Source organism: Symphodus melops (genome assembly GCF_947650265.1).
Source record: "Symphodus melops genome assembly, chromosome: 20".
NCBI lineage: Eukaryota > Metazoa > Chordata > Actinopteri > Labriformes > Labridae > Symphodus > Symphodus melops.
Window position 1 is genome coordinate 2,346,431 of NC_136710.1, and position 17,660 is coordinate 2,364,090.

Below are 17,660 nucleotides of genomic sequence, written 5' to 3' on the forward strand. Positions count from 1 at the left end.
TGTTGTTTTTCACTTCTGTAGGTTTTTTTTTTAATCAAACGGGGAGAACAAAAAGGATCAGCTTCATTAGAGGCACTTTGAGAAGAAAACAGAGTTCATGCTCTACATACTCCGTGTGAGATCATCTTCCCCAGGAGGGGTTTTTGTCTTCTGACTCACCTCAGATGTTTGCTACGCTCCCACAAAGGATGACCATGACTCGAGTATTTTCGTTTTTAGCAGAAATGCAGTGACTCGCATCTCTCTTCAGGAAGACCGCACAACAACCACAACAACATCAAGAAGCAGTGACACAGAGGCAGTATGACTTTTAATTATCCGCTTTGGATTTTTAAAGGGCTTTACAACAATATAGAAAAACATTGCAGTGACAATTTACCAAAAAAGACAAAATAACTTTTCTTTGTTTTCTCTACAAGGAATCCAACGCATGAATAGAACTTTCAAAAACAATAAAATATGGACTTTTGGTTTTGCTTTAACCCCAAGGAGGCCTCACACGCATCTCAATACTGTTGCATGAAGTGAGTCTGGAGATGGAAGGAAAAGCAAATTACAAAGTATAAAAAAATGAATGTCGCCCCCTTGTGGTTAGAAAGCAGAAAAAACCTTATCTGACGTTCCTGAAGCTCACCTTTCATGCTATGTGTGCCAGTTTGTCTACGGAGAATCTGAGGTCCCAAAAAAAGGATCTAATGTGCACAATAAAGTTGTCTTTCAGACACACATTCAAAAATATTCAGTTTTTGGGACTTCCGAGTCTCCGTACCAGTCAAAGAAACAGCCTTCACTTTAATTTGAACATATAGTGTTTGGTGTTTTCTGGAGGTGCGGCAGGTCCAGCCTGACCCTCAAACAGTCAAAAGAAAAACCTAATAAGTCGAGTCCTTTAGAGGATCCAGCCCCCCTTTTTGAACTGAGTTCTTTCTTTCTAAAGTTGAACACATTTATTTACACTGAAATTCTGCTTGTTCAGAGATCCAACGCAAAACAATCTTTTGGGCATGTCCGGATTGTAATTAGAAGGAGTTTTAGAAAGTTGCATGACATTTGAGATTTAAAAAAAAGCGGATCCAGGCCACTTTGAAATGTTGTTCGAGATCATTTCCTGAGGAAGCATTTATCCGGTGATTTGTGAGTCAGAGGACATCGAGGTCGGGTCGAACGCTGACTTCTCAGACGCACAAATCCACTTGTCCTGCTTCCATTGGTCCGTTGTTCAGATGGATTTGTTTGAACTCCCAGATGATATTTACAGAAAACGCAGCTCATTGCAAGTTACAGAAAAACAACAATAAACCAACAAATGAAAGAAGGTGTAGAAGAGTCCATGCAGATATTCAGTTATTAAGGAGGGTTTGTAAATACGTCCTGTACACACGATATACATCACGATGATTACTGCATCCATTCCAGGTCAGCACACAGATGGACTGAGTGTCTTTACCTTTATTCATTTGTGTCCGTCTTGTTGTCCATCGACATTTACCTTCAAAATATGCACGTTTTTTTAAATATGAAAAAAGTCTTTTTGTAAAAACAGTTTTTGTAGTTTTTTTTCTTCTGCATCTTTTTTTGTAGTTTTCTTTTCATGCTTTTTTTTTGTGTCCAAACTCATAAAGAATTCACATGATGTGTTCAAGAGGTGTCAAAAAAAATTGGATATTCCAACTTCCATCTTGGTAAAAATTCAAAAGTCAGAAGTTTGTAAGGTTTTCTTGAACCAAAACTCGGAGCGTTCGTTTCCACGTTTTGAAAATGCAGTAAACATTTTGAAATGTAACAGGAACGTCGGCAACTTTTTTCCTCAAGACCGTTGAAAGAAACATTTTCATTCCCTCCACGTCCGTCGCCGTCTCGCTCTCCATCATACCATGGTCTCCGAGCTGGAGCTTTTCCCGGTGAAGAAGTCCCAGAAGTTGGAAACCGTGGACGGTTTGGTCTCCTCCTGCGGGGTCTGTCTCACCCAGATGCTGCTCTCCGTCGAGCCGCTCAGACTCGAGTAGCTGCCGCTCCTGCTGCCCCCCAGCGTGAAGCTGAGCGCGTGTCCCAGCGGGCCCCTTCGGTCCGGAGCGTCCGCGTCCTGACAGTGGACTCTGGAGGAGGAGGAGGAGGAGGAAGAGGAGGGCTGAGACAGGCTGAGCAGGTTGTGGTGGGAGTGGAACTGACGCATGTGGCGGATGGATTTACTCTGAGGGACGTCGCCTGGAGGAGGGAAACAGGAAAGAGATAATATAAGAATAATATCCAATATTCATTATAATATTCATTTTGCATACGGAGAAATTTACAGTGCAAGATTAAATTAGATAAAAATATAAAAATGTAAAAAAATATGCATGAAAAAATACCATTCATAAAGCAGAGATATGATGTCCTTTGGATCAGAATCTGTTTTTTATTGTACATTTACATATACGAGGAATTTGAAGAAAAAAAAACAAGTTCTTAAATAAAATCAAATATGAGAAGAACACTTTTTATATCCAAACAAAATCATTTAAAATTGTAGTTTAAAAAAACCTAAATTCTTAAAAAGGATCAAAGTTAAGGCTTAACATAAACAGGTTATTTAATCACACATATTTTATTGATTAAAAAAAAGGACTTTCAAAAACAATCCTTCTCACTCGTACTTCCCTGTAGTTACAGCTAGGTGGTGCTGTGGCTGCATTTATAAGTCCAGCTCATCATCATGCTGCGAAAACAGTGAACGCCACAGACAGAGATCCACAACTGTACGAGATTTAACTTTAACTCTTATGATCACATGTTCTTGTTGGACTTTTTCTCCGTGTCACACTGATTCTGACCGTACCGTATCTGCTCTCCTGTCTCTTCCTGTTCTGGTTCAGTTTGAGAACGTTCAGGAACACCTCACTGGTCAGGCTGCCCTCCCCGCCGCTGCCGTCTGGAGGGAAGAGCGGCGACGGCGGCTCCAGAGGAGACAGACTCCCGCTGGACGCTCCCACGGAGTCCAGAGACGCCCCCGTGTCCCGCCTCCCGCCGCCATCGCTGCCGCTCTCTACCGTCAGATGACTGCCGCTACAAATGGATCAAAGGGAGGTTCAGTTCACCTGCTTGAACCACTTCATTTGTACCGACACGACCGGTTGTCATGGTTACCTGAGTTTCCTCCGCAGCAGGTAGTCGATGATGTCCGGGTCGGTCTGGATCAGACTCATCAGGACCTCCTGCTGCAGCTCCGCAGACACCTGCAGGGTCAGTACAACACTGAGTGTCTGTCACCATGGTAACTGTGACAGATCAGGCCATTCATTTGAGCAGCGACTTGACTGACTAGTTGGTACCCGACCTATACGACCAACGTGATGGCGTTGGAAGAAAGAGGGGCGGGGCTAGACGACACCCAGGAAGTGAACAAAAAAAAAAAAAAAAAACACCTCTCGACAGATTTCTCAATTCTACCGCGCGTGCAGAACGTTCTGTGCTCTCATTGGTCGAAATTCGACAAATCAAGCACGCATGCGGTTTGTACCGTGAAAAGCCGCTTGTGGTTCTGAACGAGCAGCAGCGTCACGCTGATGATCGCCGTGCTGTCCTCGATACCGATGGCGTAAGGATTGGTGTCCCCTCCTCTCTCTCTCTGCAGCAGGTTCGGACCGAAGATCACCGCCAGGTTCGCTGCTGTCATCTTGTTTCCGCAGATCTGAGGGAGGCGTCAGCATTTATTTATAGCGGCGTGTGAACATATTTGGGGTCGTGATGTTCGGGGTTATTCAGACAGCGGTTTGCGTTACCTCCTCGTCGTTGGTCCCGATGCTGTCCTGGGCGTAGCTCTGCACCGTGTGCAGCAGGCTGAGGAGGCGCAGCAGCGTGTCACAGTGACAGGGAGGGAGCAGGTAGAGGAGGTGCTGCAGGTACTGAAGCTGGTCGGATCCCCTCAGCACTGCAGGACGCACGCAAAGAGGTTCAACCATGTCAATAAAACAATGAGGTTCTAATCATCCAATCCAGATAAGACGGAAGATCTGTCTTTTTGATACGATCAATAAATCCAGAAATGTCGATTAAAACGCGACTGAACAAGTCGAATCTAAAAGTATTCAAGTATTAACGTCATTGGACACTCACGGTTGGCGTGCAGGAAGGCGGGGTAAAGCTCTCGGGACAGCAGAGGGTCCGGCATGTCTCTGAGGAACTCTTTGAGCAACGCTGCCACGTCGTGGACACTTTGCTCCTCGTCCAGCTGCACGTCCACGCCCACGTCAAAGTCCTCCCGCAGCTGAGGAGCACGCCGACACGCCAACACACAACACGCCAAGACACAACACGCCAACACACAACACGCCAACACACAACACGCCAACACACAACACGCCAACACACCCAGGAGACAAAAAATGGAAAGAAAACAAACATCGTCATTCGCATCAACAAACTCATCGAGGTCAACCAGCTGCCATTTGTTCCCAAAAGATGAGATTTCTCAAAAACAGGATGTCACAAATCATCACTTTCCAATTGTACTTTATTTTTATACTCAGAAGTCGAGAGCGCGGGTCGCTGAGCCACAGGAGGATCAAACTGAACTTTCCCTACATCTGGAGCTCACCGTGTGAGAAGTGCAACGTTTTAATCTGACATCAATAAACATGGATTTCCCCTGAATTTCCCTCGGGATCAATAAAGTATCTATCTATCTGGAAGTCTGAAAAATGAGATGAGCTTTTGAAATCTCATGTGGGGAAAAGAAGTGATCTGGCTCCAGCTAACAGCTAACTTATTTCCATACTTGGTCCGCACTGGGACTTGAACCGGCGACCCTGCGGTTCCCAACACACGTCCCATCGGGCCGAGCTACTGCTGTCACATGTGGGATGTTTTATAAACTGAGGCACTTGATATCGTTTTTCTAAAGTTGTTGCCTCGTGTTCGTGATGTCTGGAACCTGCAGAACGTCCTCACCTGTCTCACTCTCTTCTTTGAGCTTCCAACTCGGAAGATCCCGACAGTCTGAAGACCTGCGGACGCAAAGTGGAGCGAAAACCTCGTCAAGTAGAGTCTTAATAAATAATTCTGCATCAACATAGACACTTCAGAATATTCAAAAGAATGTCCTTAAGCCCAGGATGGGAATAGTTCCCGTCTGTCTGCACGTCCGGCGTCTCACCGTGCGTCTCGATGTGGCTGCAGCAGCGCTCCAGCACGCGCGGCACCTGTCGGTAGATCGGGTTCAGGCTGAGCTTGGTCTGCGTCTTCCCCTCCGACGAGCCGCCCGCCGTCTTCTTCAGCTCCAGCTCCGCCGGGTGAGAGAGCTGCAGCGCCTCCAGCAGGCGAGACTGAGACTCCACAAGGTCCGAGATGGAGTCCACAGAAAGACCGCCCTGCAGGGAGAGAGAGAGGGAGAGAGAGAGAGAGAGGGAGAGGGAGAGAGAGAGAGAGAGAGAGAGAGAGAGAGAGAGAGAGAGAGAGAGAGGGAGGGAGGGAGAGAGGGAGAGAGAGAGAGAGAGAGAGAGAGAGAGAGAGGCGTTACCAAAGTAAGTCCAAGATGTACCAGATGTTTTAAGATAATTTTACTGATTGCAAAAGAACAACCTCTAAAACCGACGCACGTCTTTGCTCTAAATATTCCTCTTTCAAATCATCGGGAAATAAAAACAACATGTTGCATCAGGTCTTAAAGCTGTCGTACTTCTACTTCTCCAAAATCAAAGAACGCTTTTGGTTTAAGATCCGAGCTTCTGGAAGCTCTGGGAGAGGAGAAGAAGAGACGCTGAGATAAAGAGGGAGAAGGTGACGGAGGAAGAGGAGCGAGGAGGAAGACGAGAATGACAGAGACGAAATCACAGAGACGAAGCCCTGGCAGGAGAAAATGGAAATTTCAAAGATTGATGTCAGACAGTCAGTCTTCATCACTCATCCTCCTGACGTTTGGATCCAAATAAAAAAATGTGAAAGTCTGAAAAAAAATGCGGTGCAGAAAACATAAATCTGCCGTGTGAGACGTTTGAATGGCGACTGGAGGAACATCAAGTTTCTGGAGAATCTCAAAACAGCTTTTTCGTTGTCAGCGACCAAAAATCAGGAGAAATGAAAATCTGTGGAGACGTGTCAGAAGGCGTCAAATTCAGCCCTCCGAATCCAACAATCTCTGAGAGAGCGCCTGAATACAGGGGAGGTCTGAATCTGGGCCATGTTTTTATTCCACTTCAATCACAAAGGAGATCGATTGATTCTGTGGCCTTTGGTTTATAAATCTCTGACCGTGTTGATCTGCTCTCCTGACTCGACCGGCCTCTGGGGGAACCTCGCCAATCTGTGTGAGTGTGCGGCGTGAATAAAGTTTACTCACATGCCAGGATAAATTGGTCGGGATTAAATATGCGGTGTGAAATCAGGACACAGCTAGCATGTGCTCCATAAATCTCCTTTAACTGTAAATATTATCCGAGCTGCTTCGTCGTTGATTTCCAACCTTTCCTCCTGCTGTGTACGCGATCTGTCACTGGACGGCCACAAAGTTAAAACGCCTCCGCGCCACCGCCGCTTCTGTCGAGCTAAAGCTCTCAAGCTCGAGTGTGCAAAGTGTGTGTGTGTGTGTGTGTGATGTCAGATATGTAAACACAGAGCTGTTACAGTCCAGACGGCTGTAAGAGGGTGAAGTCAGAGTCCCATTTAGCCGGAGACAGATTGGAAAACATCATCTTTCCCATCCGACCACCACGCTTCTTTAAATAATGACTGTACGGTTTTTTTACACACACGGCTGCTCATCTTTGTTGGTAAGTTCGTAAACAAGTTGAGACTCTTTAACGTCAGCGGCGACTTTGATTAACCGGACTGCTGTGCAATGTGGCGACTGGCGGCGCTACGGAAATCACATCACTTTATTTAAAAACAACACATAAAACACATGAATAAAGATGGCATTGTTTTGCCTTGAATCTATGGTATCTTAAAAACTCGATGTATTACGCAGCACTGTTTAGCAACGTAGCACCGTTTGTACGTGTGGAAACCTTACACACATGTACATACAAAATGGAACATGCTAAAATGCTAAGCTAATTTTTAGCTAGCAGCAACCCAGTGAGGCCACCGGCGGTGTATCGTCCACGTCGCTACGCTTCTAATCAGCGAGTGATGTAAGAGACGTGACGACTACGAACAAGAGAGGCAAAAAAAACCTGTTTTAAATCGTCCCCGAAGTTTTCCGACTAGCATGCTGTCGCCAAGGTTTTTAAAGACAACGTCACAACAGACAAACGTACCATTATTAGCATTGGTGGACTCGTTTCTATGCAGTGTGTATAGGGTTTAATGACGCTCGTTAACATGCTCATGATCACATGTTTTTGTACTGCTTGGCTTTCCGTAGATTTGCCACAGTGACTGATTCTGCTCACCTGAACTTGTTAGCCGGTTCAGGTTTGTTTACTTTGCTATGCAGCTGTAAAGACACTATTTACAGCCTTTACATAAGGACTACAGTGTGATGGCCACAAGCTGATAAGATTCACACACACGCAACTAAATGCAGCTTTTTTAAATGCTCGTACAAACACAAAACTGGGGAAACAAATTGGAGAATTCATTGTGAAAATGTTTAAAAAAAAACAGATAAGAAGGAAACACAATCAGGCGTCTTTTTCATGCTATGATGACACGAAATCTGGCAGCAAGGAATACAAACCCTGCCAGTTTTAATTTCGCCAATTATCCACCTCGTTTCCCATAAATCACTGCTTCAAGCCTCTCAAAACACAAACATGGACCAACACCAAACTAATAACGGCTGATGCCTGAGTAAATGTGGAGTCTGGCGAAAGCAAGGATTGAGTTCAAAATTGCTTGTTTGCACTCGAAGCACAACAAACACTCATCACATCCCAATTTATCTGACTCACCTTGGAACCAGTATCACATCTGATTCACTCACTCTCTCATGGCTGGATGTTTCTAAGCTCAAATATTGATTCGAGGTTTATCTAACTTTGCTCGCTCACCCTCCTCCGCCCTCGTCCGATGTTGTCGAGAAACGTCGGCGACATTGGTTTGTTCTGGTATTCAAAAATAGGCGCTGGTGCCACTGAGTTTGCCGGTGGCGAGCTGGGGCCGCCGCCGCCTGTGATTGACGAGGAGTTGCTCATTGGTTTGTTCCCGTTGAAGAACTGTCTCTTCTCGGCCCTGAAGCGCAGAATGCTGGCCTCAAGATCCAGACAATCCCGCCTGCTCTCCTTCAAGGCATCCTGTCGCAGCTTGTAGGCGCGGTCATTGGCGATAGCCTGGGAGAGGGGGATGCCGAAGGCTTTGGGCGACGACTCTGTAGGAAACGGCCAGGAAACAAAATCATGAGTTATTGGACCTCAAAACCTCAAGTCGAGTCGACATAAACAAGAACTGAAACACGTGATCAGTTTTACACTAAAATAAAAACAAGAATATTTAGCTTGATGATACAAAAGTTTAAAAAAACATCCACAGATACATTTAAATGTATGCACCAGGGCTTTATCCTAGGACCACTGTAATTCATAATAAAATATGTAGACTTTCTCCTGACTCACCGACCTTTTTGCACTTTTAACATTCAGCTCACATGATCTGTGTCAAGTCTTTAACTCAGTGATCCCAAAGACCCTCACAGGAAAGATTACAAGTTACAAGAAGAAGAGCGGTATAAGAATAGACAATGGATGCATGGAGTAGGGAAGAGACGGATGAACGGGTAATCCTGTTAGCCACAAACCAGACATCACACTCAGTCTGATGGAGGCTTACACCCGTTTAACAGGCGGCAGGTAAACAATCCGTTTGCACTCCAGTTTCATGGCCAGGCGCCGTTTCAAACAAATGTTGTTTTTATCAGACGATGCAGCTGGAGCGAAGAACCGAGGCAAAAACCGAACCAAAACCAAACTCTCTGAAAAATGTAACAAAGTAACGCAAGGTGCAACCATCCAATTTCCTTTCTCACATCCCAACTTTGATCAATCTCGGAACAATAAGCTGTTTTTTTTGTCACATTTTACATCGTAGCATATCATCTTATTCAATGATAAAAAAACCTCATATTTATTATACGTGTATGGGTCTTATGCTGTGCCAAATTATGTGACATTAGTCTTTGCTTAGTACTTGTTTTATACATCAACTTTTTCTTTAAAACCGAGCAGATAAAAAAATCCACCCTGTCGCGCGGCTTTTCCTCACTTTCTGTTGATGTACTGAAAACTAAACCATTTATTGCCCTGCGACTTTAACCCCTAATCCTCTTACACTGTGCAGGTTTAAAAGGAGCGAGCTGAACTTGCCCCCAATAAGAAAATAACCTTTAATCATCCCATAGAAGGTGGCTGAAACATGGCCTAAATAACAGCAAGTGTACATTTGTTATGGCTGCTTTAATGACTGCTATGACGGCAGCTCACTGGCCTATAATTAACCAAAGTCGTCACTCCAAAAGATTAGAGCTGAAACAGACTAAATACAGCGAATCAAAGTGCTGCAGTTAACTTGTTGTTGGTCGCCAAAACATCTTGTGACTTCAAAATGTGGGATCATTAAATGAAGACAGTAATCAGTCGTTTACTTAACTCAAACCCAACCCTGTTAATTCCATATAAACAAATGAAACTAACATTACTTTAGATATGTGCGTTAATTTTATGAGTAAAAAGTTTAAAGCATGCCGTTTTTTAAAGCACCAAAATGATTCATCTTATTTAAAAAAAACGATGTGTTTCAAGAATTCAGATTAAGCTGACTGCTGCACTAAAAACCTGAAGATTATGTCATTCGCAAAATGTTAAACGACTTCATAAATTTAGTAATTGTAATCGCTAAAAATATAAATAAAATTTGATTTTTGGGGTAAAAAAAATAAACAGTTTTCCGGGGTGCTGGTGGTGCAGTGGTTGGTGTGCGGGCCCCTATATACTGTACAGAGGTTATAGTCCACCGAGCGGGTCGCCTGGGTTTGAACCCGACTTGTGGCTCCTTTTCCTGCATGTTATTCCCTTTTTTCTTTCTCCCTGATTTCCTATCTCTCCAATAAAGCCCCAAAAAATATAAATGAAAAAAGTTTTCCCTTGAAGAATTTGATCACCAGCACAAAATCTTTGTCCAAACTCTTACATTTCCTAAGACATATCCAGCAGACTGATTGTCTTGTTTTTAAGAGAGTGAAGAGCACAAACTCTAACCTGAGACCTAAGACCATTTTAAAGATGTCCACTGTTTGATTCTCCACCACGTGGTCCTCCATCAGGTGCCAGGCTCACGGATAAGCCTCTTGACTGATGCTTTGTTGGTCCCCTGCCAGCTAGCTTTAGCTTCTAGCCATTGCTGCTAGCTAATACTTGGTTGTTGACAGGCTAATCAGAGTTTAAGAAGCTAATGGTTAATGAGTAGGAGCTAAACAACAGCTGACAATTCATTAAACACAACAAAACATAATGGCCTTCAATAACAAACAAAAAAAGAGTATCTAACAGGGAACTACAATCAGCACGGCTAACTCCACAAATAAAGTTACCCACACAAGAGAACTAAACCGAGAACTGGGAGTCGGCTTGCTCATCGGAGGGGGAACAAGAATTGAGGTCCTAGTTACTCTGTTAAAACCACAGACAGGGTTCCTTATTACTCCGAGCCTCGTGTAGTTGCTTCATAGACAACCGGACAATTTGGATGATTGCGAAATCAACGGCAATTAATCGCTAAGATTCAGTGTGTTGAACTTGTGTTGGTATGTTGTCTATCATGAAAAACGTCTGCTTTTTTTTATTTTTATGGTCCACTCTGGAATTTTCCCATTGGGTGAGACAACCACAAAAACTCTTATCTTATCTGTGGCAGTTTGCCTTCAAAAGTGGCAAACCCCTGAGTCAAGAGGGCACATTTTAAACAAACACAACTTCCTCCGCCAACAAGAATAGGCCCCATCCATTAAGAATATGTCATCAGCTAATGTGGGTTACTCACTGTACTTAATGGCCCTGTTTTATCAGTAATCCTGTGACTATTCGTCAGCCCTGACGTCTGTTGGCAGCCTAACAGACGTCAGGGTATACCATTGTCTCACAACATTAAGCTTTGTTTTATGGCATTAAATGACGACCGGCACAGTGAGCAGCTGCTCGCGCTGGGGTACGAGTTGTTTGCTTGGTTAACATAAACATCTCAGGATAGTTGGCCGTGGTAAAGTTTGGAAGTCCTGGAAGAATCGTCCAAAGAGTCAGGCAGCGAACAGAACATTAAAACAAATGAAAGGTTAAGGCTTTACTGTAATAATTTTGCAAAGAGTTGAATCAACTCCAGATGGTCTCAAGGATTTTTAACCCTGAGAAGAACATTTAAGACTTGATGTTTCAGGTTTTTATTTTGCTTCGGTTGGAACGTTTGTAGTAGTTTTGTTCGCAGAACTTTTCCAATTTTCAACATAGATATGTATGTTGTTTTTTCCAATTTTTCGACATAGGTATGTATGCTGTTTTTTTTAAATTTTCGTCATAAGTATGTGTGTCGTTTTTTCCAATTCTTCGACATAGGTTTGTATGCCATTTTTTTTATATTTCGACATAGGTATGTATGCCGTTTTTTCCAATTTTTTGACACAGGTATGTATGCCGTTTTTTAAATATTTCGACCTAGGTGTGTATGTCGTTTTTTCCAATTTTTCGACAGAGGTATGTATGACGTTTTTTCCAATTTTTCGACATAGGTATTTATGTCTTTTTTTCCAATTTTTCGACATAGGTTTGTATGTCGTTTTTCCATTTTTTGACATAGGTATGTATGTCTTTTTTTCCAATTTTTCGACATAGGTATGTATGTCGTTGTTTCCAATATTTCGACATAGGTATGTATGCCGTTTTTTCCAATTTGTCGACATAGGTATGTACGTTGTTTTTTTTCGAATTTTTGGACAAAGGTATGTATGTCGTTTTTTCCAATTTTTGGACAGAGGTATGTATGTCGTTTTTTCCAATTTTTCATCATAGGTATGTATGTCGTTTTTTTCATTTTTTGACATAGGTATGTATGCCGTTTTTTTGATATTTCGACCTAGGTGTGTATGTCGTTCTTTTCAAATTTTTCAACATAGGTATGTATGCTGTTTTTTAAAATTTTTCGACATAGGTATGTATGTCTTTTTTTCCAATTTTTCGACATAGGTATGTATGTCGTTGTTTCCAATATTTCGACATAGGTATGTATGCCGTTTTTTCCAATTTGTCGACATAGGTATGTACGTTGTTTTTTTTCGAATTTTTGGACAAAGGTATGTATGTCGTTTTTTCCAATTTTTGGACAGAGGTATGTATGTCGTTTTTTCCAATTTTTCATCATAGGTATGTATGTCGTTTTTTTCATTTTTTGACATAGGTATGTATGCCGTTTTTTTGATATTTCGACCTAGGTGTGTATGTCGTTCTTTTCAAATTTTTCAACATAGGTATGTATGCTGTTTTTTAAAATTTTTCGACATAGGTATGTATGTCGTTTTTTCCAATTTTTCGACATAGGTATGTATGTCGTTTTTTCCAATTTTTCGACATAGGTATGTATGTCGTTTTTTTTTTCATTTTTTCAACATCGGTGTGTATGTTCTTTTTTTCATTTTTTCGACATAGGTATAAATGGTGTTTATTAAAATTTTTCAAAAAATGAAAAAAAAGCATGTTTGGGCCGTCCGTGGGTTAATCAGCTGTTTTGTCACCGGACCTCATCTAACCAATGGCGCAGCGTTCCTCCTTCGTTTTCGGCCTATCATCGTTCAGCTCTCCTTTTAAATATGATCCTTTTTCTTCCCTAGTTCTTTCAAGCTGGCTTTGTGCGCCCCTCCACCTCCCCATCACCGCCATCTTCAGAAGCAGAGTCAACTCCTATCAACTCTTCTACAACTCAGTCCCATCAAATCATCAGTCCTCCACCACCAAGGTCTGGACTCCATGGGGGGATCTATCCTAATGACGAGCAGAACTTCATCACTAAATCGCATCTTCCACCCCATAGAGTCCAAGCGCCAGAACATTCTGTCAAATCTCATTCTGTCAATCACTTTTTCACTGTAATAAATTCATTCTTATTATCACTTGTCTCTCCTGATTGAAATACCTATGTCGAAAAATTGGAAAAAAACAGCATACATACCTATGTCGAAAAAATGAATAAAAAAACGACACACATACCTATGTCGAAAAATTGGAAAAAACGACACGCATACCTATGTCGGAAAATTGGAAAAAACAACATACATACCTATGTCGAAAAAATGAAAAAAAAGACATGCATACCTATGTCGGAAAATTGGAAAAAACGGCATACATACCTATGTCGAAAAATTGGAAAAAACGACATGCATACCTATGTCGGAAAATTGGAAAAAACAACATACATATCTATGTTGAAAAATGAAAAAAAACGGCATATTTACCTATGTCGAAAAATTAAAAAAATGGCATACAAACCTATGTCGAAAAATCGGCAAAAAAAAGACATACATACCTATATTGAAAAATGAAAAAAAAAAGACATACATACCTATGTCGAAAAATTGGAAAAAACGACATACATACCTATGTCGAAATATTAAAAAAATGGCATACAAACCTGTCGAAAAATTGGAAAAAAAGACATACATACCTATGTCGAAAAATTGGAAAAAACGACATACATACCTATGTCGAAATATTAAAAAAATGGCATACAAACCTATGTCGAAATATTAAAAAAATGGCATACAAAACCTATGTCGAAAAATTGGAAAGAAAAGACATACATACCTATGTCGAAAAATTAAAAAAATGGCATACAAACCTATGTCGAAAAATTAAAAAAACGACATACATACCTATGTCGAAAAATTAAAAAAATGGCATACAAACCTATGTCGAAAAATTAAAAAAACGACATACATGAAGCATAGCGAAAGTTCAGTAAGGAAGACTTTAAGTGAGCCACAATCAGGTTTCTCAGTCACCATTTTTTCATGCTATCTCATTTCCGCTGTCATTCTCGAGCTGTCAGTTTGGGCCGTCCGTGGGTTAATCAGCTGTTTTGTCACCGGACCTCATCTAACCAATGGCGCAGCGTTCCTCCTTCGTTTTCGGCCTATCATCGTTCAGCTCTCCTTTTAAATCTAATCATTTTTCTTCCCTAGTTCTTTCAAGCTGGCTTCGTGCGCCCCTCCACCTCCCCATCACCGCCATCTTCAGAAGCAGAGTCGACTCCTATCAACTCTTCTACAACTCAGTCCCATCAAATCATCAGTCCTCCACCACCAAGGTCTGGACTCCATGGGGGGATCTATCCTAATGACGAGCAGAACTTCATCACTAAATCGCATCTTCCACCCCATAGAGTCCAAGCGCCAGAACATTCTGTCAAATCTCATTCTGTCAATCACTTTTTCACTGTAATAAATTCATTCTTATTATCACTTGTCTCTCCTGATTGAAATACCTATGTCGAAAAATTGGAAAAAACGACACGCATACCTATGTCGGAAAATTGGAAAAAACAACATACATACCTATGTCGAAAAAATGAAAAAAAAGACATGCATACCTATGTCGGAAAATTGGAAAAAACGGCATACATACCTATGTCGAAAAATTGGAAAAAACGACATGCATACCTATGTCGGAAAATTGGAAAAAACAACATACATATCTATGTTGAAAAATGAAAAAAAACGGCATATTTACCTATGTCGAAAAATTAAAAAAATGGCATACAAACCTATGTCGAAAAATCGGCAAAAAAAAGACATACATACCTATATTGAAAAATGAAAAAAAAAAGACATACATACCTATGTCGAAAAATTGGAAAAAACGACATACATACCTATGTCGAAATATTAAAAAAATGGCATACAAACCTGTCGAAAAATTGGAAAAAAAGACATACATACCTATGTCGAAAAATTGGAAAAAACGACATACATACCTATGTCGAAATATTAAAAAAATGGCATACAAACCTATGTCGAAATATTAAAAAAATGGCATACAAAACCTATGTCGAAAAATTGGAAAGAAAAGACATACATACCTATGTCGAAAAATTAAAAAAATGGCATACAAACCTATGTCGAAAAATTAAAAAAACGACATACATACCTATGTCGAAAAATTAAAAAAATGGCATACAAACCTATGTCGAAAAATTAAAAAAACGACATACATGAAGCATAGCGAAAGTTCAGTAAGGAAGACTTTAAGTGAGCCACAATCAGGTTTCTCAGTCACCATTTTTTCATGCTATCTCATTTCCGCTGTCATTCTCGAGCTGTCAGTTTGGGCCGTCCGTGGGTTAATCAGCTGTTTTGTCACCGGACCTCATCTAACCAATGGCGCAGCGTTCCTCCTTCGTTTTCGGCCTATCATCGTTCAGCTCTCCTTTTAAATCTAATCATTTTTCTTCCCTAGTTCTTTCAAGCTGGCTTCGTGCGCCCCTCCACCTCCCCATCACCGCCATCTTCAGAAGCAGAGTCGACTCCTATCAACTCTTCTACAACTCAGTCCCATCAAATCATCAGTCCTCCACCACCAAGGTCTGGACTCCATGGGGGGATCTATCCTAATGACGAGCAGAACTTCATCACTAAATCGCATCTTCCACCCCATAGAGTCCAAGCGCCAGAACATTCTGTCAAATCTCATTCTGTCAATCACTTTTTCACTGTAATAAATTCATTCTTATTATCACTTGTCTCTCCTGATTGAAATACCTATGTCGAAAAATTGGAAAAAAAACAGCATACATACCTATGTCGAAAAAATGAATAAAAAACAGACACACATACCTATGTCAAAAAATTTGAAAAAACGACTCATATACCTATGTCGAAAAATGAAAAAAAAGTCATACATACCTATGTTGAAAAATTGGGAAAAAAAACAACACACATACCTATGTCGAAAAATTGGGAAAAAAAACAACACACATACCTATGTCGAAAAATTGGAAAAAACGACATACATACCTATGTTGAAAATGAAAAAAAAAACGACAAACATATCTATGTCGAAAAATTGGAAAAAACAGCATACATACCTATGTCGAAAAATTGGAAAAAAAAGACATACATACCTATGTTGGAAAATGAAAAAAAACGTCATAGATACCTACGTCAAAATAATGGAAAAAACGACATAGATACCTATATTGAAAAAATGAAAATAACGACATACATACCTACATCGAAAAAATGAAAAAAAACCCGACATACATAACTATGTCAAAATATTTAAAAAATGGCATACATACCTATGTCGAAAAATTGGAAAAAAACATCATACATACCTACGTCGAAAAAAATGAAAAAGACGGCATACATACCTATGTCGAACAATGAAAAAAAAAACCGTCATACATATCTTGGAAAAAATGAGAAAAATGACATACATGCCTATGGCGAAAAATTGGAAAAAACAGCATACATACCTATGTCGAAATATTGGAAAAAAAGACATAAATACCTATGTTGGAAAATGAAAAAAAAAAAGTTATACATACCTACGTCGAAATAATGGAAAAAACGACATACATACCTATGTCAAAATATTTAAAAAACGGCATACATACCTATGTCGAAAAATAAAAAAAAACGACACACATACCTATGTTGAAAAATTAAACAAAAACCACACACATACTTATGTCGAAAAATTGGAAAAAAAGACATACATACCTATGTTGGAAAATGAAAAAAAAAACGTCATACATACTTACGTCGAAATAATGGAAAAAACGACATAGATACCTATGTCGAAATATTTAAAAAATGGCATACACACCTATGTCGAAAAATTGGAAAAAACGACATACATACCTATATCGAAAAATGAAAAAAAAAACGACATACATACCTATGTCGAAAAATTGAAAAAAACAACATACCTCTGTCGAAAAAATTGAAAAAAAACCGACATACATACCTATTTCGAAAGATTGGAAAAAACATATAGCACAGCTAGAGCTGTGTGTTCAAGTCTTATTGTTCTGGGATTTCACAGCTGTCTCTCTTTGTTCATCTTCCTCGTCCTCAGTGATGTATATTTGGATGTTCACTACTAACAGCTATTTCTCCTTCATCATACCAGCAGCTGGATGATAATGTTGTTCTTACTGGGGATTTTTCGGAGTTAATTTAAAGTCCTGAGTTTATTTAACACAGGATGTTCTCTGTGTACACGCCGGTGAAACTATAGGAAGCTTATTAACCTCTTCTTAACCTTTCTCCTGAAGAAACAGTCTGAAGAGGAAAGAGACAAAACATTCAAATTGATGAGTGACTTTCTTTTAATCACAGGGTTCACCGGCTTCCTACCACAGTCCAAAAACATGCTTGCTAGCTTAACTGTTGACTCTAAATTAGCTGTACTGAAGGTGTGGTTCTTCGTTTCTTTTTGATCCTATGATTTAATATTTTGTATGTGAGGTCTTATTTCTGCTCAGTGTCATGTTTTTTAATGTTCATGGTGATTTATTTTTAACTGTGTAAACCACTTTGAATAGCTTATTGTATAAATGGTTCTCTATAAATAAACTCACCCTAATTCTATTGACACTTGACCTCCCTTCACTTCAGCACATCATCACCTACTGACATACCTTCCTATTACCCATTGACTTAAAACAGCTCTTCAAAACAACAAATATAAGTGTATATGGTGCTTGAG

General features: G+C 40.5%; 1 protein-coding gene and 2 long non-coding RNA genes across 3 annotated transcripts; 1 reads left to right on the top strand and 2 right to left on the bottom strand.

Moving 5' to 3' along the window:
* Positions 1-291: 291 nt before the first annotated feature.
* Positions 292-8,720, bottom strand: arhgap36 (Rho GTPase activating protein 36; the record flags this gene model as incomplete). Its single annotated transcript, XM_079371572.1, has 10 exons — positions 292-2,205; positions 2,819-3,045; positions 3,127-3,215; positions 3,500-3,670; positions 3,762-3,910; positions 4,096-4,246; positions 4,930-4,985; positions 5,135-5,348; positions 7,971-8,329; positions 8,714-8,720. 10 exons carry the CDS (start codon positions 8,718-8,720, stop codon positions 1,868-1,870), a joined length of 1,761 nt encoding a protein of 586 aa, XP_079227698.1. The 3' UTR covers positions 292-1,867.
* A 1,354-nt stretch (positions 8,721-10,074) lies between these two features.
* Positions 10,075-13,063, top strand: LOC306841969. Its single transcript, XR_013781641.1, has 2 exons — positions 10,075-11,654; positions 11,758-13,063. It is a non-coding gene; the product is annotated as an uncharacterized lncRNA (long non-coding RNA).
* On the bottom strand, positions 12,378-13,388 carry LOC306841971. The gene is made up of 2 exons (XR_013781643.1): positions 13,301-13,388; positions 12,378-13,086 (listed from the first exon to the last, which is right to left on the bottom strand). It is a non-coding gene; the product is annotated as an uncharacterized lncRNA (long non-coding RNA).
* Between the last annotated feature and the right edge of the window lie 4,272 nt (positions 13,389-17,660).